This window comes from Telmatherina bonti (genome assembly GCF_933228915.1).
Source record: "Telmatherina bonti genome assembly, chromosome: 15".
Taxonomy (NCBI): Eukaryota; Metazoa; Chordata; class Actinopteri; order Atheriniformes; family Telmatherinidae; genus Telmatherina; species Telmatherina bonti.
Genome location: NC_136613.1, coordinates 14265051 through 14288762, shown reverse-complemented (window position 1 = coordinate 14288762; position 23712 = coordinate 14265051). Strand labels below are relative to the sequence as shown.

The 23712-nt window shown below is 39.4% G+C and overlaps 1 protein-coding gene across 8 annotated transcripts in view; it reads left to right on the top strand.

Moving 5' to 3' along the window:
- mycbp2 (MYC binding protein 2) overlaps nucleotides 1-23712 on the top strand; it is a 57332-nt gene that overhangs the window by 14389 nt on the left and 19231 nt on the right. For 4 of the 8 annotated variants that reach the window (XM_079254365.1, XM_079254363.1, XM_079254364.1 and 1 more), the window contains exons 10-51: nucleotides 89-227; nucleotides 401-477; nucleotides 1766-1970; nucleotides 2052-2216; nucleotides 2381-2539; nucleotides 2642-2846; nucleotides 3038-3183; nucleotides 4197-4307; nucleotides 4656-4760; nucleotides 7372-7491; nucleotides 7662-7743; nucleotides 7855-7972; nucleotides 8072-8430; nucleotides 8631-8803; nucleotides 9300-9425; nucleotides 10250-10377; nucleotides 10829-10920; nucleotides 11001-11135; nucleotides 11273-11356; nucleotides 11467-11563; nucleotides 11654-11846; nucleotides 12116-12390; nucleotides 12525-12746; nucleotides 12907-13098; nucleotides 14148-14354; nucleotides 14468-14605; nucleotides 14756-14934; nucleotides 15019-15161; nucleotides 15261-15361; nucleotides 15461-15679; nucleotides 15774-15996; nucleotides 16730-16848; nucleotides 17838-17925; nucleotides 18033-18082; nucleotides 18170-18342; nucleotides 18548-18692; nucleotides 20047-20253; nucleotides 20533-20588; nucleotides 20657-20772; nucleotides 20949-21046; nucleotides 22049-22165; nucleotides 22737-22877. In XM_079254365.1, the coding sequence (XP_079110491.1) occupies nucleotides 89-227; nucleotides 401-477; nucleotides 1766-1970; nucleotides 2052-2216; nucleotides 2381-2539; nucleotides 2642-2846; nucleotides 3038-3183; nucleotides 4197-4307; nucleotides 4656-4760; nucleotides 7372-7491; nucleotides 7662-7743; nucleotides 7855-7972; nucleotides 8072-8430; nucleotides 8631-8803; nucleotides 9300-9425; nucleotides 10250-10377; nucleotides 10829-10920; nucleotides 11001-11135; nucleotides 11273-11356; nucleotides 11467-11563; nucleotides 11654-11846; nucleotides 12116-12390; nucleotides 12525-12746; nucleotides 12907-13098; nucleotides 14148-14354; nucleotides 14468-14605; nucleotides 14756-14934; nucleotides 15019-15161; nucleotides 15261-15361; nucleotides 15461-15679; nucleotides 15774-15996; nucleotides 16730-16848; nucleotides 17838-17925; nucleotides 18033-18082; nucleotides 18170-18342; nucleotides 18548-18692; nucleotides 20047-20253; nucleotides 20533-20588; nucleotides 20657-20772; nucleotides 20949-21046; nucleotides 22049-22165; nucleotides 22737-22877 (6228 nt within the window). The remainder of the gene's footprint in view (nucleotides 1-88; nucleotides 228-400; nucleotides 478-1765; nucleotides 1971-2051; nucleotides 2217-2380; nucleotides 2540-2641; nucleotides 2847-3037; nucleotides 3184-4196; nucleotides 4308-4655; nucleotides 4761-7371; nucleotides 7492-7661; nucleotides 7744-7854; nucleotides 7973-8071; nucleotides 8431-8630; nucleotides 8804-9299; nucleotides 9426-10249; nucleotides 10378-10828; nucleotides 10921-11000; nucleotides 11136-11272; nucleotides 11357-11466; nucleotides 11564-11653; nucleotides 11847-12115; nucleotides 12391-12524; nucleotides 12747-12906; nucleotides 13099-14147; nucleotides 14355-14467; nucleotides 14606-14755; nucleotides 14935-15018; nucleotides 15162-15260; nucleotides 15362-15460; nucleotides 15680-15773; nucleotides 15997-16729; nucleotides 16849-17837; nucleotides 17926-18032; nucleotides 18083-18169; nucleotides 18343-18547; nucleotides 18693-20046; nucleotides 20254-20532; nucleotides 20589-20656; nucleotides 20773-20948; nucleotides 21047-22048; nucleotides 22166-22736; nucleotides 22878-23712) is intronic. The other 4 variants (XM_079254367.1, XM_079254361.1, XM_079254366.1 and 1 more) reach the window with 3 other exon arrangements.

The window sequence follows — 23712 nt, the reverse complement described above, 5'->3', positions numbered from 1 at the left end:
AGGAGAGTCCCCTGTTAGATGGACTCAAAATGTCTCACTTGAGCGATTTTGTGTTTTGAGGTTAACTGTTTCTTCCTTACTCCTGCAGGATGGTTTTGTAGTGCGGATCTATACTATGAGTTCAGACCCGGCCCTGCAGCAGGAACTGCAGCTGAAGCTGGCTCGGAAATGCCTGCATGCGTGTGGCATCTCTCTCTTTGACCTCGAGAAGGACTTACACATCATCAGTAAGCAATATAAGATGTATTTAACTCTGTGAAACCATCTGCTTTAGGCGTCTTTTACTGTATCTGTGTAAAAAGTGATCCGAAACTGCACATAATAAATAGCAATAAAAAAGTGCATACTCCAACCTGGTCACCTTACAATTTTGGTTGTAAATGTTGCCTTTTTTCCCCAGGTACAGGCTTTGATGAAGAAGCAGCTCTGCTGGGAGCAGGCAGAGAGTTTGCTCTGATGAAAACTGCCTCAGGAAAGGTGAGCGGTGGGCTGTCTGAAATGTTTAACAATAACGAAAGTTTGAACAGCTTCAAGTGCTGAGCTCAGTATTTTTTCCCCTTTCTATTGTCAGACTAAGCACTGTAGAGGCCAAAGCTGTGGGAGTTCAACTCCATTTGTGCTTCTACATGTTTTCTCCCTTCACACTGAACACATGAACAACCACTCCGTTGTTCATATCATTGTAAACATTTGTAATTGTATCCACACTGACCTCTTAAAGATTAGATTAGTATTTCATCCAGCTGTGCAGTAACTCTGTTTATAGTGCAATTCCAACATTTGTAAAACATAACGGTACACTGTGGGAAAGACCTTTACTAGTTTGTATATCTATGTAAGAGTGGAAACTTGAACAAAAAAGCGGTGAATGTTAATTTAAGATCCCTCCCATATGTTCATCATACAAATCCAAACTTCAGATTTATGACATTTCATCTTCAGTTCTGCTGAACAACCATTGTAACCTAACAAAGCAGATCTACTCGCTGCTGTGATGCAATGCTCTGTTAAAGGGAATATTTTGCATTAGAGTTTGGCTAAGCAAAATTAAAATTCCTGCTATGTAGGTAGGTAGGGTGTGTTGGTCAGTTGTTTCTTTACTATAGGTGTGGTGCAGTGTGCTTCTTTTGTAGATAGCGGTTCAGAGCAGTTGCATGCTCTCTATTTTACATGTTCGTGTAAAGATCCTAACCTCACAGTGCACTTTATCTGCAGATTACCCTTACCTAGACTGGCTGGTTGGTTAAAAATATGCACAGCTAACCTGTATCTCGGGCCCAAAGTTTGTACATCATTCAGACTTAATACTGTGTGAAACGTGATATTACTGGTAGATTTTAAATGTAATGTACTTATGGCTTACTAATGAATGCCCCATTTCTCTTGCTCTCCTTTGTTTTGCATTTGGAATCATGTTATTTGGAGCATCGACGTCTTCATATTTGAGTCATAAAATAATCTTCTGGTGCAGACATGGCTTTTTTTTTTTTAAAGTCACAAACAGCTCTTTTATTGGAATGGCAAAAAGCCTAGACTGTGTTCACACTGGAGAAGATTATAGTAGTGTATCAAATTTATATATTTTATTTTGTTTTTTATTTTGTTGACCAGTAAATTGTTCCTAGTTGAGTTTCTCCTCAAAGCACAGTGCAGCAACAAATGTATATTCTGTATAGTTAATCAGTAAAGTTTCTCAACCCTTTAATCTTTTTTTTCTTACTTTGTTGATGTGTAGTTATATGTCTCCAATTTTTTTTTCTTATAGATATACTATACAGGAAAGTACCAGAGCCTGGGTATAAAGCAGGGAGGTCCATCAGCAGGAAAATGGGTTGAATTGCCCATCACAAAATCTCCCAAAATTGTTCAGTTCTCAGTTGGCCATGATGGTTCTCATGCCCTTCTAGTAGCTGAAGATGGAAGTGTCTTCTTCACAGGCTCTGCAAGCAAAGGAGAGGATGGGGAGTCAAGTAAGATTTTATAATTACTTGAAGATTTTCAACAAATCATTTGGTTAAATGTTGTATACAATAATTGATCATATTTTGCAGCTAAAAGTCGCAGGCAGCCCAAGCCATACAAGCCCAAGAAGATGATCAAATTAGAGACCAAGACAGCTGTGTATACTGCATGCAACAATGGCAGCAGCAGTATTATCACAAAGGATGGAGAGCTCTACATGTTTGGCAAAGATGCTATTTACAGTGACAGCACCTGTGAGTTGACAGGACTATTTCCAAGTTTTCAGCTAAAAGGAGCTTTTCTGAGATATTTCACTGTGTTCTTGCCATATTCTCCATTACTTATTTAGAAATATGCCTATGTCAGACATTTAAGATGTGATTCTTTTGTCATTGGGACATGTTTTAACTCTTTACAGGCCAGGTGACAGACCTCAAAGGTCACTTTGTAACTCAGGTTGCCATGGGTAAGGCTCACACATGTGTTCTGATGAAGAACGGTGAAGTATGGACATTTGGAGTGAATAATAAGGGCCAGTGTGGCAGAGACACTGGAGCCATGAGCCAGGCAGGGAAAGGTGAGCAGATAGACACACAACAAATACTCATCTCAAATCTGCACATACGTATTCCACTACTCTGTGTGAATGCTTATTAATTTTGTACATGTATTTTTGCAGCATTTGGTGTAGAAAGCATGGCCACAGCCATGGATGAAGACTTGGAAGATGAGCTAGAGGAAAAAGAAGAGAAGAGCATGATGTGCCAGCCAGGCATGCACAAGTGGAAGCTGGACCAGTGTATGGTTTGCACTGTGTGTGGAGACTGCACTGGCTACGGTGCCAGTTGTGTCAGCAGTGGACGACCAGACAGAGTACCAGGAGGGTAAGTCACAACAATGGGAGGGGATTTCAGTTCTCATCCTACCTGGACAGCACTTATATTTAAAAATTAGAACGATAACCGCTGCAAAATGTTCTCATTGGTATAACCTTGGTACCTATGTTTTTTGCTACATTGTTTAACATAACGAGTACCTCTATACGTCAGTGTGTGTATATTTATCTGTCCACCAGTATCTGTGGCTGTGGGTCTGGGGAGTCTGGTTGCTCAGCGTGTGGCTGTTGTAAAGCTTGTGCCAGGGAGCTTGATGGTCAGGAGGCCCGGCAGAGAGGTATCTTCGACGCTGTGAAGGAGATGATTCCACTGGACCTGCTCCTAGGTATTTTCAAACTAGTTTTATATGACTTGAAGCCTTTAATTGTAAGAGTGCAACAAAAAAAGCCCCATGTGGGTGTTTTTAGGTACACGTGCCATTTTGGTTCATGTGTATGTAGGAGAACAAAATGTAAAAGGGGTTGGAAAGAAAGGACCATAGATCAGATGGTGTACAGATTTGTCACTTTCCCCCCCCAGCTTGTCATATCACCGGTCTCAAGGCTTTGAAACTGTTCTGCCAATCACAGTGTCAAATGACACACAGCTTTTCCAGGAAATTTGGCATCATCTGGATGCAACCGAGCTGTGCAGTGTGAACACGTTGCATCACAGGTCTTAAGTAAAATACTCCAGCATTATTGATGTATCTGTCCACAGGCTTTTTGTTAATTGAAGGAGACTCTAGTCTTAATCAGTTGTGGATATCGGATGTGTTCAGTGCAAAGTCCAATGTGAAAATTCCAGCAACATTGTATTTGGTTTATTTAAATATAACTTGTCTCAAGGTAAAATGTTTGAGGGCTACTTCCACTGACAATCATGTTTTTATGGAAATGCAGCCCTTTGTACTCTTCCCTATATTCTTTGTCTTTTATACTAGTTATCCATCACATTTCATTCACCATTGATTACATTTCACTTGTAGCAAAATTGTTAATCATAGGCATGTAAAGATTTCATGCTCACACGACAATATAGAATAATAAGCAATACACAGTATTCTTCATAACTCATAGTAAAAAATCTTTTGTCTTGACCAGTTATGAAAGCAAGCAGGGTATGCTTCTGGGCTATACCTGTCACTCTGCCTGTTGCATTTGCTTAATTGCTTTATTTCATGCTCTTGTTGTCGCTCATCTTTTGTTTTTTTACAATACTTGTGTTGCACAGTCATGGCTTCCCCATAACGTCTCTGTCCATCATTCATTGATGTGTGTCCTGTTCTGTTCTGCTTCATCTTTCCTCTTTGTTCATCCTGTCTGGGGGACCTGTACCTGCGGCCTTTTATGTTTTCAGCTGTGCCTGTCCCTCCCCCTCCAGGAGTGAACATCGAGGAGCACATTCAGATCCGTCAGGAGGAGAAACGACAGAGGATCAACCGGCGGCATAGGTTGGAGGAGGGAAGAGGTATGGACCAGAGCTAGGCTTAATATACTGGGGGAAGATTTTTCTCCTGTCTAGACTTCAGATTTCTCTGTCAGACTAGTCAACAAGGGCACGGGGGTTGTGTCATTGGGATGGGTGTAGTAAATAGTGAAATTACAAACAGTTTGTCTATCCTTTTTAGTTTCAGATTACTGTTCAGGTGCTGTTATGAGCTTGGTTGTTGTGCTTTGGTGACTTCCCCTTTGCTTGTGTCTACATGATTTTTCAGTGTGTGTGTGTGTGTGCGTATTGTTGTGGTGTAGTATTATCATGTCTTCTTTCCCATTTGTGAGCATTGTGCATGCATGTGAAAGTTTTTTTCTCCCCCAGGCCCCCTTGTTTTTCCTGGTCCCATTTTTATGAACCAGCGTGAGCAGGCCCTAGCCAGAATAAGACCCCTTCAAGCACTAAGGCATAAACGGGACAAGCACAAAGGTACTATGGTCTTCACTAACTCAGTGGGTGCTGAGACACCCCTTTGACTCATCTCCCAATCTGGCTGTCCCGCCCACCTCCTCTTTCACTCTCTGAAGGCAGGACTCTTGTGTCTTCACCATGTCTCATGGTAACAGCGTAGCCTGCTGGCATGGTCTCACTGTGACTCGCAGGAGATAAATTACTGCAAAATCTTTAGGCCGGGTTAAAGACTGCTCTCAGCAGGCTCATTACCCTCCCCCCTTCCCTTTTTTTTTTTAATTTGATCCTATTAGTTTTGCATTAAATATTTTAGCTTTAAAAAAATGGAGGCTGCCTAAAGATCTGGTCTGTTCTGTTTCATTTTCCAGTATAGGAAGCGCTAACCCTTGGACCAGCATGCCTGCTCTGCCCTCTGCTGTTTTTAGACATAAGTAGAAATCAATGTTCTTGTCTAACTGGATTTACCATCACTCCTATTGCACCTTGTTTGTTCCTTCATAGATATTGGAGTTGCATTACAAGTAGACAAGATAGTGAGCACTGGTGAGACAGAGCTTTGATTTATAATTTAAAAATTTGATTCAGAAGGAGGTGGGGTTGCTGAGTTAAAGAACATAATTTAGTTGTCATACGCTGTGAAAATGACTAAAGCTTGTTACATACTCCATGAGAAGTTCGATATTTGTTCTTGCTCTCAAAGCCGCAATTCATTCGTCTGGTCAATTCATACTCCACAAGATGGCTGGTCTGCAAGGGGGCGAGGATTACTGCAGGCGGTGATGTCTATGCTTTTATATGCATTGAACCCAGTTGTTTCATATTTAATGAGAAACTTTGACCGCACAGGGTGTGTTGTGCACCCGGTTGGGTCAGTGTGTTTTTATGTCACATGTAAAAATATTTATACTTTATCACCACCTTGATTAGCTTTTTTGTTAAAACAATCTGTTTAACCTGTATTAGAAAAAATGCGGAAGCCCAACTGTCCGCTACATGCTTTTCTGTGTTAACTTCGCCCACTGCAAATGTCACACAATACTTCCTGGAGCCCCACGAGAAGAAAGTTCTGCCAGTCCAACGTGTAAAGCACTGTCTGCAAGAACAAAATAAGATCATTATCTTCTCATGGCCTCAAGAAAAAGAAAAAAGTTGTTGCTTCTCGTGGAGTATGTGGCAGGCTTTAGAAACCCCCAGTGTCTCACAATGAAAGGCTTCTAAGCACTTGTCACAAAGGATTTAAATCAAGGAAAGCTCAAACTTAACTACTGAACAGGAGTTCAGGGCCACTTGCATTAATTACTGAACATCTACGAGAAAAAGCATCCTATATGTATTACTAGTTTTGTGGTGTTTGTCCCTGTTTATTTCCTTATGATATCAGACCTCTGATTTAACTGTGGGAATGCAAAATGTGGTTATGAATGAGCACTATTTTTTACTCTCCAAAGTAACAAGGACGTTCTTGGATGTCAGAAGACTCACTATGATGTAACTGTTGCCCCCTTATGAAAATTGTTATTTTAAAAAAAAAAAAAAATTGTCATTAACAGTGTTGAAGACAGACAAAATACAGCTATAAAAATACAAAACGTGGGTGCAACATTTAATCCCTCTACAGAAAGCCAACAACAGCTGTTGCTTGTCATTTTGATTTAAATGGTGCAGCTTTTTATTTGCCTGTGTAAAATACTGCTCTTGTTGCTGTTCTTTGTAATGAATACTTTAAACTATTGTCAAAAGAAGGGCATTGTTAACAACACAAGACTTGTGTTGATGTTTCACTGGAACTGGTAATGAATTGTGTTATAAGTCCAGGTGTGAATTGAAGTTTGCAGTTCTACTCTGTTGAATAATTTTCCTTTATATAAATCATTTATAATTGATTATGAAAAGCTGTAAGTCTGAGACATTTAGGGAATGTCTTTAGAGCATTCTTCTTCATGGTTTTACACCAGTGATTTGGTGCTTCACATTCCCCCACTGGGAATGTAGCTGTTTAAGTGTAAAGCTACTGATCTGCTTTTTTGTAAATAATATGTTTAAAGGTACTTCTTTTAAACAAACACTGAGAGCTGTTCCAGTCGTCCTCTGTTTCATTTGAAGTTTTGGGCCATGAGCTAGTCAATGTTTATTTTCCATTTACTGAGGGTTATTGAAACTGAAGTAACCTTGACTGTCTGGACTTTGTTATAAAAATTACACCAAAAACAAACCAAAAGTTAGTCAATTTACTGTAATCCAGTGTGGTCTATTTCAAGTTTTACACTTAAACCACAACTGTGAGGTCTTGCCAGGTTTTGGGCTTTTCCTGACTACTTCTTCCATATTATGTCCAGACAGTTGTTTGGAAAAACAAGAAGAAAATCAAGTTCTTTTCTAAACAGTCCCTTTATTTAAATATGACTGGTTTCCAGAAGCCTTTGTGCTGGATATATATTAGTCCCTCCTTTAATTCTAGCATGCTTTTTCCTTTTCTCACAATATTATTTTGAGTCTTCTTTTCCCTCCAGCTTTGTTTTGTTTTTCCCCCCCAAGGACTGAACAGAGACGCCCACTTTAGTGGTCTAAAGCTACCACTATGCTTCTTTTGCTCTTCTGTTTACTTAAATGTGCTGACTTTGTCTTGTAGATGGTAGCAGTGAGCGTGGAGAGAAGGATGCCAGTAAAATTACCACATACCCTCCAGGGGCAGTGAGATTTGACTGTGAGCTGCGAGCTGTGCAGGTCAGCTGTGGTTTTCATCACTCAGGTAAGTTCTGTTCCCTTGTGGTCTTTTCTGGTTATTCTCCCAGATATCAGTGTCTGTAATATTTAAAAAAAACAAAACAAAAAAAACAACAACAACATAAAAGCCAATTGAGATTTAACTGACTTAAAAGTAAAGAAATAGATAATAACCGTCATTTTTCTTCTTGACAGTGGTGCTGATGGAGAATGGAGATGTTTATACATTTGGGTATGGCCAGCACGGTCAGCTTGGACATGGAGATGTCAATTCCAGGTACTCTTACAAAAGTTACCATTTATTGTAGGAATATGTTAAAATGTTGCAATAAATAAACAAACTGCAGCTTTCCATACATACCTTCTAAACAGAATGTCTGCCTTCTAGGGGTTCTCCAACTCTGGTGCAAGCGCTTCCGTGTCCGAGTATCCAGGTGACAGCAGGCAGTAACCACACAGTCGTTCTCCTCATGGATGGGCAGGTCTTCACGTTTGGCAGTTTCTCGGTAAGAAAATGTCACTATTCTATTGCTTTTTCAATAAGCACGAAATTCTGCTCTCATTTAAATCTGAATGTTTTTTTTTTTTTTTTTTTCACTCTCCAGAAAGGGCAGCTTGGCAGACCAATCCTTGACATGCCCTACTGGAATGCCAAGCCCTCACCTATGCCAAATATTGGTGCCAAATATGGTCGAAAAGCCACATGGATTGGTGCCAGTGGAGACCAGACGTTCCTGCGGATTGATGAGGCTCTCATCAACTCCCACGTCCTTGCTACTTCAGAGATCTTTGCAAGCAAACACATCATTGGGCTTGTACCCTCCTCTGCATCTGAACCACCTCCGTTTAAATGCCTACTCATCAACAAAATGGATGGAAGCTGCAGAACCTTCAATGACTCTGAGCAGGAGGATCTGCAGGGATTTGGCCTTTGTCTGGACCCAGTGTATGATGTCATTTGGAGGTAATGAAATTGATTGCTGTTAACCTTTTAGTGCCCCAAAAACTTTCACAAGATGTGAAATTATTAGAAACATGTATGATAATATGTAAATTACATGAGAATACATGTATGAATTTATTTTGAGGAACATAAATTCAGCCCTTTTTTAAATTTTTTTATTTAGTCTTAATCCCTGTCCACTGTTCCCTTTCTGCTTTTAGGTTCCTTCCTGCCTCACGAGAGATGTGGTGCTACAATGCAGTGATAGCTGATGCCAGAATGCCCTCTGCCACAGATCTACATGCTCGCTGTAGCATCCTCAGTCCAGAGCTGGCATTGCCCTCAGGATCCCATGCAACCACCACGCGATCTCATGGAGCCCTGCACATCCTTGGTAAGCCTTAGCTCAAGCCATGTAACACGTTGAATGGTTGCATGTGCCTCATAGCATATTTAGAAAATGCTGTATTGTAGAAACCAGTTGTTTTTGTTTAAAAATAGCTGTTTTCTGCTCTAGTTCATTGATGTTAGGGCATGGCTTTGATTTTGTCTGTGCAGCTTTCAAGTGTTTCCTGTAGTAACTGTGTCAGAGATTTTCTTATTCTAATTGCTGTGCGCAAGATAGCCATTCACAAAACTCACTGTGTAAATTTTATAAAACAGTGCTATTGTTTAATTTATTGGAGGTATATTTTTTCTGAACTGTTGTATGTGATTCAGTACTTTTTAAAGGTACATCTTTTAATTAGTTGATTATTTGATAAGTGGGAAATTTTGCAGGAAATTTTATTGTCATATAAGTTTTAGAGAAAGCTCATTTTATCATAACTAGGCATATATGGTGCTTCTCCTTTTTAATGGTTGTCATCATTACATAACACAATACATAGGTTGCTTGGACACATTAGCAGCCATGCAGGAGCTGAAAATGGGTGTTGCCAGTGCAGAGGAAGAAACCCAGGCAGTGATGAAAGTTTACTCCAAAGAGGACTACAGTGTGGTGAACCGCTTTGAGAGTAAGCATATTTCACAAAGATGGAAGGAAAAAAAAAAGGATGGGATATATTTTTGGCTTTAAAATGTTTGAATCAATGGCTACATTTACATGAGTTTTAATTCTGCTGTAATTCAGAATAAAAGTTAAATCCACTTTAAAGATATTTTAAAAAATGACCATGAAAACGCCTAATTCCATATGAAAATAACAATTCAGAATTAAACTTAATTTCCAAAGTAAGTGGCTGGTTTAATAATCATTTTAAATCTGAACTGATTAATTCTTCTATCATGTGAACGTTAAATCTGCTCCAAGTTCATTCCAGTCATTCTGAGTATGCTCGTTACCTTGTTCAGTTGTGATGATGCAAAGTTTTTTGCCTCCCATCACGGGTACTTTATCTACTTTCTTCACCTCAGCTGCTGCAAAAATGAAGTAGTATGCTCGTTTCAAGCTGGTTCTAAAAATCATCAAAATTACAGCAAAAACTGTACTTATGTGGTTTTCCATCTTGTATCCAAAAAGACAAGGAGGAAATTGAGTTGATTTTCGGTATCCGTAAGTTCCTCTGTCCTGTCAGAGCCCTTCCCAACCCCCAGATCTAAAGCGGAATTAACTAAACAGTGTTTTCCATGTAAACCTCAATCTGGAATTACGTTCCATGTAAATCCGATAGTGAATACTTTAATTCGGAATAATTTAGTTCAGAATTATTAATTCCTAATGGAAAAACTACATGTAATTGTAGCCAATGTGACTGTATGAAGCTATAGAACGTTTCTCTTTAATTTAGTTCCTTTTGAAGCATGCATGGCCTCATTGATTGCTTGTGTGGTGCTGTAGGTCACGGCGGTGGGTGGGGTTACTCAGCCCACTCTGTGGAGGCCATTCGCTTCTGTGCTGATGCAGACATCCTACTGGGTGGGCTGGGATTGTTTGGGGGACGAGGGGAGTACACTGCCAAGATCAAGGTGAGCTGCCCTTTGACAGATTTTATAAAACAATCCCTAAAGACCTTTTAAGCTATTCTTTTCAGTATTGGATTCACTTGCTTTACACAAAGACTGATACTTATGTTTATACTGTTGATCTTGTTCATCTTTGTGATCCGTTTATGTTGCAAAAACACAGATAACAGACCTCTGTTAATAGATGTGTTAATTTGCTTTGCAATATACAAGCAATTACATTGTTTTCCTTTTCAGAAATCTACTTTGTATTTAATGTTGCCACATAAACTTTATTATTCATTGAATATTTATTTTGTGCTTTCTTAGCTTTAGATTTTACTGTCCAATTTTGTTTGTCTTTGCAGGGCCCTAGTCCTTAGTTTTGCTTTCTTTCATATACATCTCATCTTAAAACCTTTTAATATGATGTGTATTTCCTGAGCTCCTGTCTTACATGAAAGTTTTTGTGCAGCTTTTTGAGCTGGGACCTGATGGAGGCGACCATGAGACAGATGGTGATCTCTTGGCTGAGACCGATGTTCTGGCTTATGACTGTGCTGCCAGGTACAGCTGATGTTTCAGTTAGTCAACTAAAAAATTTGGAGTTTTTTGTTTGCTATAATTGGTAGCCCTTTTATTTTCAGGGAGAAATATGCCATGATGTTTGATGAGCCAGTGCTGCTACAGCTCGGCTGGTGGTATGTGGCATGGGCTCGGGTATCAGGTCCCAGCAGCGACTGCGGTTCGCATGGCCAGGCTACTATCACAACTGATGATGGGTAAAGCAAATGATCAAATTAGATTTTGAATAATTGGAAAAATTTTATTTCAGTCTGTACATTGGTTATTTTTATAGGTAATATATAGTATATTTAAAGTCTTGGTTCAAAATTTTTTCTACTTTATCCTTTTTTAGCGTGGTCTTTCAGTTCAAAAGTTCAAAGAAATCAAACAATGGTACTGATGTCAATGCAGGACAAATACCTCAGCTACTTTACAGGCAAGCTAAATTTTCTAAATTTCTATTTAAATTAATTCAAAGGGTTTATGTCTACATGGTCCTTAGGTAAATGATTCATGTCTTTCTTTTGTTTTATTATTTAAAATTAGGCTTCCTTCAAATGATGGAAATGCGTCTAAAGGAAAACAGCAGACCAGTGAACCAGTCCATATTCTGAAACGCTCTTTTGCCCGTACAGTTTCAGTAGTGAGTAGTATCTGTTTTGATTAGTAGTTTTTAATTACCAGTTCAACTGTCTTCATGTGTTGTTTCACTTTGATTCATTCTCTTTTGTAGGAGTGTTTTGAGTCTCTGCTGAGTATTCTTCATTGGAGCTGGACCACTTTGGTTCTGGGTGTGGAGGAGCTGCGAGGACTGAAGGGTTTCCAGTACACAGCTACCTTGCTGGACTTGGAAAGACTGCGTTTTGTTGGCACATGCTGCCTCCGCCTGCTCAGGGTTTACATCTGTGAGATCTTTCCCATCGCTGGTAGGAACCAAGGGAATCTAAAAATGCTGCTGTGTTAACTGCATATGCAATTTAGCAGCAGAGAAAATCCAAAATCCACAAGATGAATGATACAGATTTATATAGTGCCTCATCATTGGGAATTTTGTTTTTAATCGTTAGTAATTCAGGAAGACAGGAGAAGACAGTAATTCATCAAGTGGTGTTTGTTACAAGTACATTTCAGTTAAAGTTGATCATCCAGTCTTATCACACTTTGTTTTCTGTTTTGTCCGTTGTTTGGTTTCCAGCCAGCACCAAAGCTGTAGTGGAGGAGTCGAGCAAGCTGGCAGAGTGTGTGGGAAAAACACGAAGCCTGCTGAAGAAGATTCTGTCAGAAGGCATGGACAACTGCCTGACCAAACTGGACAATGACCCCCAGGGTTACTTGTCTCAGCCTCTTACTCTGCTAGAGGCTGTGCTACAGGAGTGTCACAACACCTTCACTGCCTGCTTTCATTCCTTCTACCCAACTCCAGCTCTGCAATGGGCTTGTCTGTGTGATCTGCTCAACTGCCTAGACCAGGTAGAAGGGTTTCATACTAGTTTTTAAGGAAATGAACATCTTCACAGTATGAGAAAGACTGTTTAACAGTTTTCATGATAAAACTTTCTGAAACCCATAAGAATTCAAATATTTCTCTGTTTTTTGTGTTTCAGGACATTGCTGAGGCCAATTTTCGGACATCTAGCAGTCGTTTACTGGCAGCTGTAATGTCTGCCTTGTGTAACACCTCAGTTAAGCTGACATCCATCCTGCCCATTGCATATGATGGAGAAGTGCTGCTACGCTCACTTGTCAAACAAGTCAGTACAGAGAATGACTCTGCCCTTGCTCACCGTTTCCCCTTGCTGGTGGCCCATATGGAGAAACTTAGTCATGTGAGTTAGTTTTACAGCTTTCACACCTGCATCTTTTACCTTTAGGGACACAGGAATAGTTTGGTAGATGAAAACACAGTAACTTCTGAGCATTTTGGGTGTTTTACAGTTCTAAACAACATGCTAATACCAAACCTTTTTTTTTGTGTCCTTCTCTTAGACGGAAGAAAACTTGATGGGCATGACAAGTTTCCGGGAAGTACTTGAGAAGATGTTGGTGATTGTGGTGCTGCCAGTGAGGAAGAGTTTAAGGAAGGAGGTGGAACTGTTCTCTCCTCACTTGGTCTCCAATACCTGTGGCCTGTTGGCTTCTATTGTGTCTGAACTGACTGCCTCTGCCCTGGGCTCTGAGGTATTTTCAGTCATGCAAAAGCTCACTCCTGCACAACACATACAGAAGGCTTATGTTTAAGGATGAAAAAGAACTTGTGTCTGGAAAACACTTAATTATTATCTTTTGCTCTTTGGGTGCTCTCTACATTCAGGAAAATAAAAAGAACTGTCACCTGTCGTGTCACAGATTTAGTTTGTCTTTCTGTGTTAGGCATTCCTTTTTAACTCCTGTCTATCTCATTGTTTGTCTTCCACTACTTAAGCTGCATCATCTCTCCACCGTTTAATTTTTTTAATTTTTTTTTCCAATTTTTTTTCAATTATTTTCAATCTTCACAGTACAGATTTGTACGTCTTTGAGATCCATTAGACAGGTCTTTCTTCATTCTTTTTTTCTCCTTCGCTGTTGTGCAGCATCATTTTCCTAAAAAATCTATAGTTTATTGACGTAGCTTTTCACAGTGACAGACATTGTGCCCTTGCTGTTTCCAAAAAAAACATGGTAACAAACTGGGGTGACAGGATTTGGTGTATTGTCCTTAAGGTATGCTGAGTCATTAAGTGGGAGTGGCAGATATCTGTCACCCTCCCTCTCACACACTCTTCCTTTAATTACCATCACTCTGCACTTATGTACCACAGTCAGGACTCCTGTTGTCATAGTAACGTCACTTGACATCAGCTTTCCATACAGATTTTTTTTTCTCCCCCTCTGTCTGTTGTCAAGGAAACAACTCTTTCTCCCCAGAGTACCTGTATAGGCCCATCTGCAGCTGTGTCTGGCTCTCTGTAGTCGTCAGGCTGCTATAAATAGGAACTGTGTATTTTATATAAAAATGCCAAACATGAGAATTTTTTTCCTTATTTTTATCATTATTATTACTGGCCTCTACTACAGCCAACATAAATTGTCTGTGTGAACATGAGTTTTTTTTAAAGACAGTGCACAGTCATGCAGATATTAATGAAATGTTTCTCTTCAGATGTTCAATCACCTTGTCTGTTTATGTCATAGCATTGGCATGTCCAAGTGCATTTCTTAATATTTTTTTAATTATGTATTTCCAGGTTGATGGGCTGAATTCGCTCCACTCTGTAAAAGCATCTCCAAACCGCTTCACCAAAACAAGCCAGGGCCGCAGTTGGAACACAGGCAATGGTTCCCCTGATGCCATCTGCCTAACAGTGGACAAGCCAGGCGTTGTGTTGGTGGGCGTCTGTGTCTATGGAGGAGGGGGCATCCATGAGTATGAGCTAGAGGTGCTTGCTGATGATGTAAGCGATAATAAATCATTTTAATAATTATCTTCTAGTTATAGTATCTGTATTGTTGCTTGGCAGTATATTTACTTTTTTTCTTTGTAAAACTTTTGTTACCTGACCCTCAGGCACAGACGGAACACTCAGGTGACTCGGCACATTCTCACAGGTGGACGTCTCTCGAGCTGGTGAAGGGCACCTACAGCACTGATGATTCACCCAGTGATATTGCTGAGATTCGCCTGGATAAGGCAGTGCCACTCAAGGTTTGAAATACAAGTTCTCCAGTGAATACTGTATATGTATAGTATAGGTGTGCCTTGAAAATACAAAAATCTTTACCTGATGTTCAATTTAAAATAAGCTTGTAGGGGTAAATATGAAAACTCCCCCTGAATTACATCATTTTCTTGCAGGAAGGGGTGAAGTATGCTGTTCGATTGAGAAACTATGGCAGCAGGACAGCTAATGGAGATGGAGGTATGACCACAGTGCAGTGCTCTGATGGTGTGTCCTTCACCTTCAGCACCTGCAGCTTGAGTAGCAATGGTACCAATCAGACCAGAGGTCAGGTCCCACAGATTCTCTATTACAGGTAAGTAACAAACTGGTCTTTTACTAATGCGTTGTATTTAGAGATTTCTTTGGTGTGCAACCTGTTAATCTCTGTCTGATGAAGGAGTGAGTATGATGGGGACCTCCAGTCTCAGCTGCTGAGCAAAGCCAATGAAGAGGATAAAAACTGTAGCAGAGCTCTGTCTGTGGTTAGTGCTGTGGTCAGAGCTGCGAAAGACCTCCTTCACAGGGCATTTGCAGTTGATGGTAAACACTACAAAAATGCTTGAGAAACACCTCTGCTGACATTGGATCTGTTTAGTTGTTTTTAAGCTAAAATTTTGTCCCTTTTCCTTTTGCCTCCAGCGGATGATATTCCAGAGCTGTTAAGTTCTTCCAGTCTATTTTCCATGCTCTTGCCTCTCATTCTGGCTTACATTGGCCCTGTCGCCGCATCTGTTCCTAAGGTAAGACTTCTAAGTAGTTCAGTAAATTATCTTGGTTTAGTAATAAATGTCCTACTGCTGTCATTGTGTATATGTTAAATGCTTTTTTTCCTCTTACAGGCTGCAGTTGAGGTCTTTGGACTTGTTCAAGAGTTGCTACCTGCTGTCTCTGCCCTCAATCAAAAATATGCCCCGCCCACCTTCAACCCCAACCAGTCAACAGACAGCACGACTGGCAACCAGCCTGAGCAGGGCCTCTCAGCTTGCACAACGTCAAACCACTACTCCGTGATTGAGAGTGACCACCCTTACAAACAAGCTGGTGTTACTCAGTACAGGGTATTTTTTTTTCTTCCTATACCATGCTTGATGTTAAATTGTAAGCATCATAGCACAAGAAACTTTAACTCCTTTATTTCTTACTTGGCCTCAGGTGTCATTCCCAGAATGTGTTCGCTGGACCACTATCGAATTTGACCCACAGTGTGGCACAGCACAGCCAGAGGATGTCCTTCGTCTGCTTATTCCCAGTCGTACACTCCACCTGTCCAACCTTGGAGGCAAACCATTGATCCATGACACCATCAACACCTGGACTGAGCTGAAGAAGTTCTCAGGCTCTACAGGCTGGCCAACGACTGTTCTTGTGCTTCCAGGTAATGAAAGGACAGCAGTTTAAAACTTGTGTTGAGCATCACGAAAAATGTTAGTGTTGTTGCTTCTTGCAACAGCAAAACTACTGTAAATTTGAATGAAGTTCTCTTCTTTTTACGCCTCTTGAAAGAAACGTGCCCTCTCTCACAAGTTGACACCGTTTTTTTATTTTTTTATGTCTTTAAATTTCTTTTTATGTATTTATTTATTTTATTGACAAATTTGACAATTTTTAAAAGCTCTTACTGTGTGTGGCATGCTTTTGGTCAAAATGCTTTGGAAAAGATTATAATTGTTAGCTTTCCCTCATTATTTCACATCAGTCTTTACAAGTCTTGTACTGGTGCAGCTTGTTATAAAACAGCTCTTGAAAATATTTGGATTTTATTCAACTACTGATGAGAATTTGATGTCAATTGAACAATATGAAGTGAATATTTCAACTTCCTACTTCCTAAATCATGCTGCACACTAAATACAACTGGATTTGAGCTTGACGTTGTGAAGAGATAAATATAAAGAGGCTGTATAGTTCTTCTCTGATCTAGAAAAACTGATTTAATTTTTGTGGTGATCTTGTTATCCTTTAGTTTTTAAATCATAATGATTTATGACTATATCAAAACACTCTTCAAAGGAGGGTGCTTTTACTTTACTCTGTTTCACTAACTGAGCTCTGCAGTGCTGTCTCTGTTTAGAGCATTGAATTTGTTATAATTTCTTCTTTTCTTTCAGGAAATGAAGTTCTGTTTTCACTGGAAACGGCTTCAGATTATGTGAAAGATGAGAAAGCCTGCTTCTATGGCTTTAAGTGTGTGGCTGTGGGATATGAATTCAACCCTGGTCCTGATGAGGTACAGACAAACTTGAATAATCAGTGTAGAAATGTTTTTTGTTTGACTGACACAGTTTGCTAAGTGGACGATTGATAAAATAGAAAATAACTAATACATTTAGTTTTTTATTTACATCTAGTTATAAAAAACAAAAAATGACTCAATGACTAACAAAATGTTAGCAACTATCTATGCTGTTTCTGTTAGCCTTAGTAGATACAATACATGAATTTTAAACCAAAACAATTTCTGTTTTTGTTTGACATTTAGAAGGTGATATTAGAAATGGTAAAATCTGAAAAATTCCCACTAATGCATTAGTTTACAAGCATTTTAAGGAAGAAAGGTAATGGGGGGAATTTCATCTGACTTCGTAAATGATAAAATTTTGTGAATTTTCAATGGTTTCTGGTCTGAGCTGGCAAATGGTTATCTTAGGTAGTTGACCAGCATCTTCACATAAAGTAAATCCAGAAATGTAGTACCCTAAAAAGTCCCAGTGATTAACGGTATTTGTGAAGAGTTAGTGGTGAAGAGCAGTTTGGGTTTTCTCTCTTTTAAGATATGTTTTCAGTTCAGAAAACTATGTTCACAACTGGATTAAAACCATTGGCAGTTGATAGTGCCACCCTCTGGTGATGCTATGTAACCCAGTTTATTAGCTTTAAGCCAGGCAATAAAAACTTTTCTTATTCACGCATCTTTCTTTAAGACCAATTCTGATTAGCTTTTTCCGAGAATGGAAACCAAACTGTTGACAAAACTGCTTGGAGTGCAGATCTTCATGTTAATCTTAATTTAAGATGCAAATTCCATTAAATTATTCAACTGTCAATGATTGACGCCAATTCAGATTAGAGAAGGCAAAAAGTCATCTTAGTTTACATCTTCGCTCTTCTTTGAGCTCTGTCACAGATTACCTCTTGATCAGTGTGGGATCTAGTAGCTATAGTGGACTTTGTCATGTGATCAAAGACCTTTCTGGGTTAACCTGTTTGACATTTCAGGGTATCATCCAGTTGGAGAAAGAGTTGGCATATCTGGGTAGTGTGTGTGCTGCAGCTCTGATGAAGAAAGACCTGGCCCTCCCAATAGGTATTGCTATTTTTAATACCTCAAAATTTCATGATTTAAATTTAAAAAAAAAATAATTTTAAGAAATGATTGATGTTTTATTTAAATGCGTCCTCCTTCAATTTCAGGCAATGAACTGGAGGAAGATCTTGAGATTCTTGAGGAAGCCTCCCTTCAGGTATGCCCTCTAACTAATGAACAAATGAATTTGCTATTGCAGTTCTTTGGCACTCAATGTTTACATCTTTCCATTGTCCTCACCCAGGTGTGTAAAGCACACTCGGGAATCCTGGGGAAGGGGCTGGCTTTGTCTCACTCTCCCACCATCCTGGAGGCCCTGGAGGGCAATCTGCCCCTCCATCTCCAAACCAATGAGCACTCTTTTCTTGAGGACTTCATCACTTGTGTACAGAACTCAAGCGGAGGACGTCTGGCCAGGTAGGTCTCTTTGTTTGAACAGGACTTGTAACTTTAGATTATTGCAACTGGCCTTATTGAAGCTAGATAAAAATTATGAAGACTGTGAAAGATTTTCATCTTTCACAGTCTTCATAATTTTTATCTAGTATATGTAATTCCAAGGCATGCAAACAAATGAAAAAACAACAATGGATGTCATGCCTTTATTGTTTAATCCGTTCAGGTGGCTGCAGCCAGACTCTTATGCTGATCCTCAGAAGACATCTCTGATCCTGAACAAAGATGATATACGTTGTGGGTGGCCAGCTACTGTGGTTGTTCAGACCAAAGACCAGTATGGAGATGTGGTTCATGTTCCTAACATGAAAGTAAGGCTAATTTATTAACAGCTACTGGTTTAAACAGAGACTTAATTAGAATACTAGAAAAGCACTCGGAGAGTGCAAACCTTCACCAAGCACAATGTTAAAGAATACTTTAAAAAGTTCTTGATCCAAACGATGATCTGGATCACCACCAAAATTAAATCAGTTCTTCATTTTCACATTTCCAACAACTCTCAAAAATTTAAAATCCGTCCATAATTGTTTGAGTTATCTTGAACACAAACAAACAGACAAACCCACAGATAAATGCCGGTAAAAACATAACCTCCTTGCCGGAGGTAATAGTTTAGTCCTCCCAGTTTATCATCTCAGCCAAGGTGGAGGTTATGCTTTTAGCAGTGTTGGTTGGTCTGTCTGTCCATTAGAAATATCACTCAAAAAATAATCTGCAGATTGAAATGAAATTTTCAGGAAGTTTCTGAAATGGAATAAGTAACCGTGGATTAGATTAGACTGAAAGATGTGGGAACTGGCTAGAGGCCATTAAGCATTTCAGTGCTGTTGGTACACCTTGAAGTCCTTTGAAACATTAAAAATGTGTTTGGATAATTTTGTGACTGGTAAATAAAACATTAAGTTATATTACTTATGGTTGTTTTGTATTCATGCCAAAACACCTTGAAATAGCTGGTTAAAGTAACAACTAGAAAAGCACTTGGAGAGCGCAAATGTCTGCCAAGGGCCACAGTTAAAAATACCTGGATTAAAATGGTGATTCAGATCACCACAAAAATTAAATCATGTTTTCATTTTCACATTTCCAACAACTCTGGAAAATTTTATGAAAATCTGTCTATAACTTTTTGAGTTATATTGAGCACAAACAAACAGATAAACGCTGGGAAAAACATAACCTCCTTGGCGGTTGTAATAACAAATGTCTATTGGCCATTTATACGATGTTCCCAATGTTTCTTGTTAGCAGCTCCTTCACAATGTCACGGCAGATAGACATAAGGGCATTCGTTCAATCCTACTGCCATCAACTTTGCCTTATATCTTTTTCTAACCCCGACACTGAGGGTATTAATATAACTGATGGACATTATGGTTAATTTTCTATCAAAAACTGAAGGAGAACATCTAAAAATGTTAAAACAAGTTGCACACTTCAACATGGATCCGACTATGGTTTCACTGGCAAGCTGTTCATGGTCATATAACCACCAGATTGTGGCAGGTTTGCACTGGTCAATAGGGAGACAGGGATAATTTTCCCATTAGGGCTTCTAACATAAACAACTATTGTGCACAATGACTGGCAGAAAAAATACAATGGCTTTGTGGATGTTTGTGCTCTGAGTGCTTTTAATTAACTGTCTGTTTTTATTTCCAGGTGGAGGTGAAGGCTGTACCTGTTTCCCAGAAGAAGTCTGTGCAACCAGATAATGTGAAGAAACTTCAGAGGCTACCTGGAAGCTCCTCACCATCTTCTTCTGGCCCTGATCTAACCTTTGGAGGGTTGCCAATACCTAAGCTAGAGGCCACATATGAACCCATGATTGTGAAAGAAGCACGATACATTGCTATTACCATGATGAAGGTAAGCATTGCATAGTTTGTTCTTTACTCACTCACTATCTTTTTTTTAAGTGGTTGGAGATTATCCAATAGATGGGTGTTTACAAGTGAGCCACTGTTTACAAGGCAATTTCTTGTGCAAAATTAAGTAACTGATGAAACAAATGAAATTTGATTAAAAAGACTAGAAATAATTTTATTTGAGGTAAGATACAAACCTAACAGTGTGTTCAGTTTTGATTTAGGGACTCTTTTCATTTTAATGGGGGGAAAAATGTCTAAAAACCTCTTTGTCTTTTAGGCATATGAAAACTACTCTTTTGAGGAGCTTCGCTTTGCTTCTCCTACACCAAAGAGGTAAGTGAATCCTACAGAAGCCATTTTCCAGTAAGGTGCAATCTACTTATTAATCATTCCTCATACAGACCCAGTGAGAATATGCTTATCCGCGCCAACACTGATGGAACCTACAGTGCCAACTGGACTCCAGGAGCAGTCGGCCTCTATACGATCCATGTCACCATCGATGGCATTGAAATAGGTAAGTCAGTCACTTGCTAGAGCATTGAAAGCACAGGGATTATAGGTTGTGCACTGACCACAGTTACCAACTCTCATCGTAAGAATTCACGAAAAGGAACATATATAAAATATGTAATCAGAACGAACAACAATAGATTTTACATATTCAGAGTTATAAACCTTTTACCTTTAAAGATGCTGGTTTGGAAGTGGAAGTCAAAGACCCTCCTAAAGGCATGATACCACCTGGAACTCAGATGGTCAAACCAAAGGCTGAACCTCAGCCCAGCAAGGTGAGTTTTTCCTTTTAGCTGACCACCTAGAATATGAATGTACATTAACACACTCGAAATAACGGATGCATGCATGCTTGCAGTCACCCACCAGATACAACTTTGAAATCAGACACAGAAAGTTTTATCATTTCATTTCACTCTTTAAACTCTGGTTTGTTATTATTTCATGTATACATCGCATTTTGCACCTCTGTGCAAATTTGAGTTATTTTCTCTTCTTTGTTTTTGTTTGCTGATCTGGATAACCAAACAATCCATGGACCATTTGAATCGCTGAACATAACAAAATATCCTGATATGCTGTCTTTTTCAGTTCAAGAATGAGGGTTTGTGAAAAAATAAACTAAATAAAATCCTTATTTATATTAATCAGGTGACGAGAAAGAGGGATGTTGCTTTAGTTCTATGAAAATAATAAAGTATTCACATATATTGCTTATAAAGATGAGTCTAAGTGTTCCTTGTACTACGGTATTAGTTTGCATGAAAAACCGTGTTGTTTAGGGTTCTGCATTTCAGCCATTTGCTCTATTCAAGCAGCAGCAATTGGTTAAAAACCTGATTGGAAATAGATTCAGAAGAATGTGCAAAACCGCTTTAAGGCTCTTTGGGATCATCATCATTCTGTGAAACTTTTAATTGAAACTTTTAATTTTGTAATCCATGATGGGGAAACAAGCAACACTGTGTGCCTTTTATCACTTTTGTTTCTACTCCTTTGGAACTTGTGTTCTGTGGTTTTTCATGCTTCAGTCTGTAAGTCAACAACGAAGGCAAACTTTATCCTTCATCTGTGACTGAAGCTGTTTTCTCATCTTTCGCTGTGACTGCATATATTTGGAAGCAGACTGTATGCATTAAGGCGGGCAATCTCCCACTTTCAACTTGATCCTGCTTCCTCTTCTCTCTTCTTCTGCTGCACTTATTATTGTCATTTTTTTTCATCCTGTTCTTTGCTCCTACTGCTCACGGTCTCCATCTCCCCTCTGCTTCTCTCAGGTCCGCAAATTTGTGTCCAAGGACAGCGCAGGCCTGCGTGTGCGTAGTCACCCCTCCTTGCAGAGTGAACAGATAGGCATAGTGCATGTCAATGGCACCATCACTTTCATTGACGAGGTAATTGATTGAAGACCAGGCAGACTATAAATATACAAGTTAGAGCACTCGTATCCACTTTTAATCTATTTGTTTTTTCATCTAAAGATAAATAAGAACAGGATAATAAATGTAGCAATTCTTGGGATTTTGTCTCGGATAGTATCTTTATTTGTAATGTAATTACTTCTATGTAATGATTACTACGTCACAACTTTGGTACTCTGATTTTGTCGCTTCATACTCCATCAAGATACTCTGAGGCTACATGAAAAGCTATGATGTCGATTAAAAAGTAGAAAAGATGCGATGCGTTTAGATCTAAAATGAATTTGAAACATGTATATCAGTTGCACTCTGAACCATAGAACAGTGTAGTATATTTGCCAAAACATACAACATTTGGTAATAGCTCTGAAGACCCACATCATTTCTGAATTGCATCATACCTGACCTCAAGATTTTTTTTCCTTTTTAATTTTCCTGTAACCTCAGAGATGTCGAGTGTGTGTGTATGAGTGCACTCTCCTTCTGTTTCCTTAGTAACAGGAAGGCATGGCTGTCCTCTGCTCTGTTGCTTGTTTTCCCGTAGATCCACAATGATGATGGTGTATGGCTCAGGCTCAATGATGAAACAGTAAAGAAGTATGTTCCCAGCATGAATGGTTACACAGAAGCCTGGTGCCTCTCTTTTAATCAGCACCTGGGCAGGAACCTACTGGTCCCAGCCGACGTAAGTAGAAGAAGGCCCCACCTGTGTAGTCCGATGCAGTTTAATAACAGGCTCCTGTACTGTTTGTTTGAGGAAGAGCTCCTCTGCGTTGTTTGATTATAATGGGTTTCCAAGGACTTGCTTGTGTTTGGCATCCACTCCACAAATGTCCTTGAAGCATGGTAAATCATCAGATCAGAGTGTAACTGTTGGGGTGTTCTCTTGCATGAAATATCTCACTGGGCAAAGCTGAATATAAAATATTGACTAACACACTGTACAGAGTAACAGGTGCTGGAAGTGTGCATGTGTTAACTCATGACTAAAAGCAAAATGATTAACCATAATGGTTTAGTAGTGTACAGTATGTTTAATACATCATAGTGAAACCCAATGCAGGGATTGAGCGACAAGAAATTATACAAGTGAAAGTACAGTCTGTAGTGCAGCTGGTTAATCTGTACTCTGTAGTAAGACTTCTTTTTCTAACTGCCAGCTACCACAGCTCGCTGACAGCTAGTGAACAATTCCACTCTGCAGCATGTGTATGCTACAATTTGCTCCATGCCACAAAACACTGCCCAAATGTGCCCAAAAACGATGAGAACTATAACAAACGGGGACTTATAATTCATATGAAAGAGAAAACGTATACCAGATGGTGGTTTTCTGTCATGAAGCAATCACTGGCCCACAACAAGTCTCAGCTGAACATTGTAACTCTATTACACTTCAATTCCACCGCTGCATTGGGATGCTTAAGGTGCTAAGAAGCTTCAATGTACGGTCTTTGTCTGAACAGCATGACACACTACATCATCCAAATGGGGAATTTTTTTGGAAGCTTTTTTCTCCG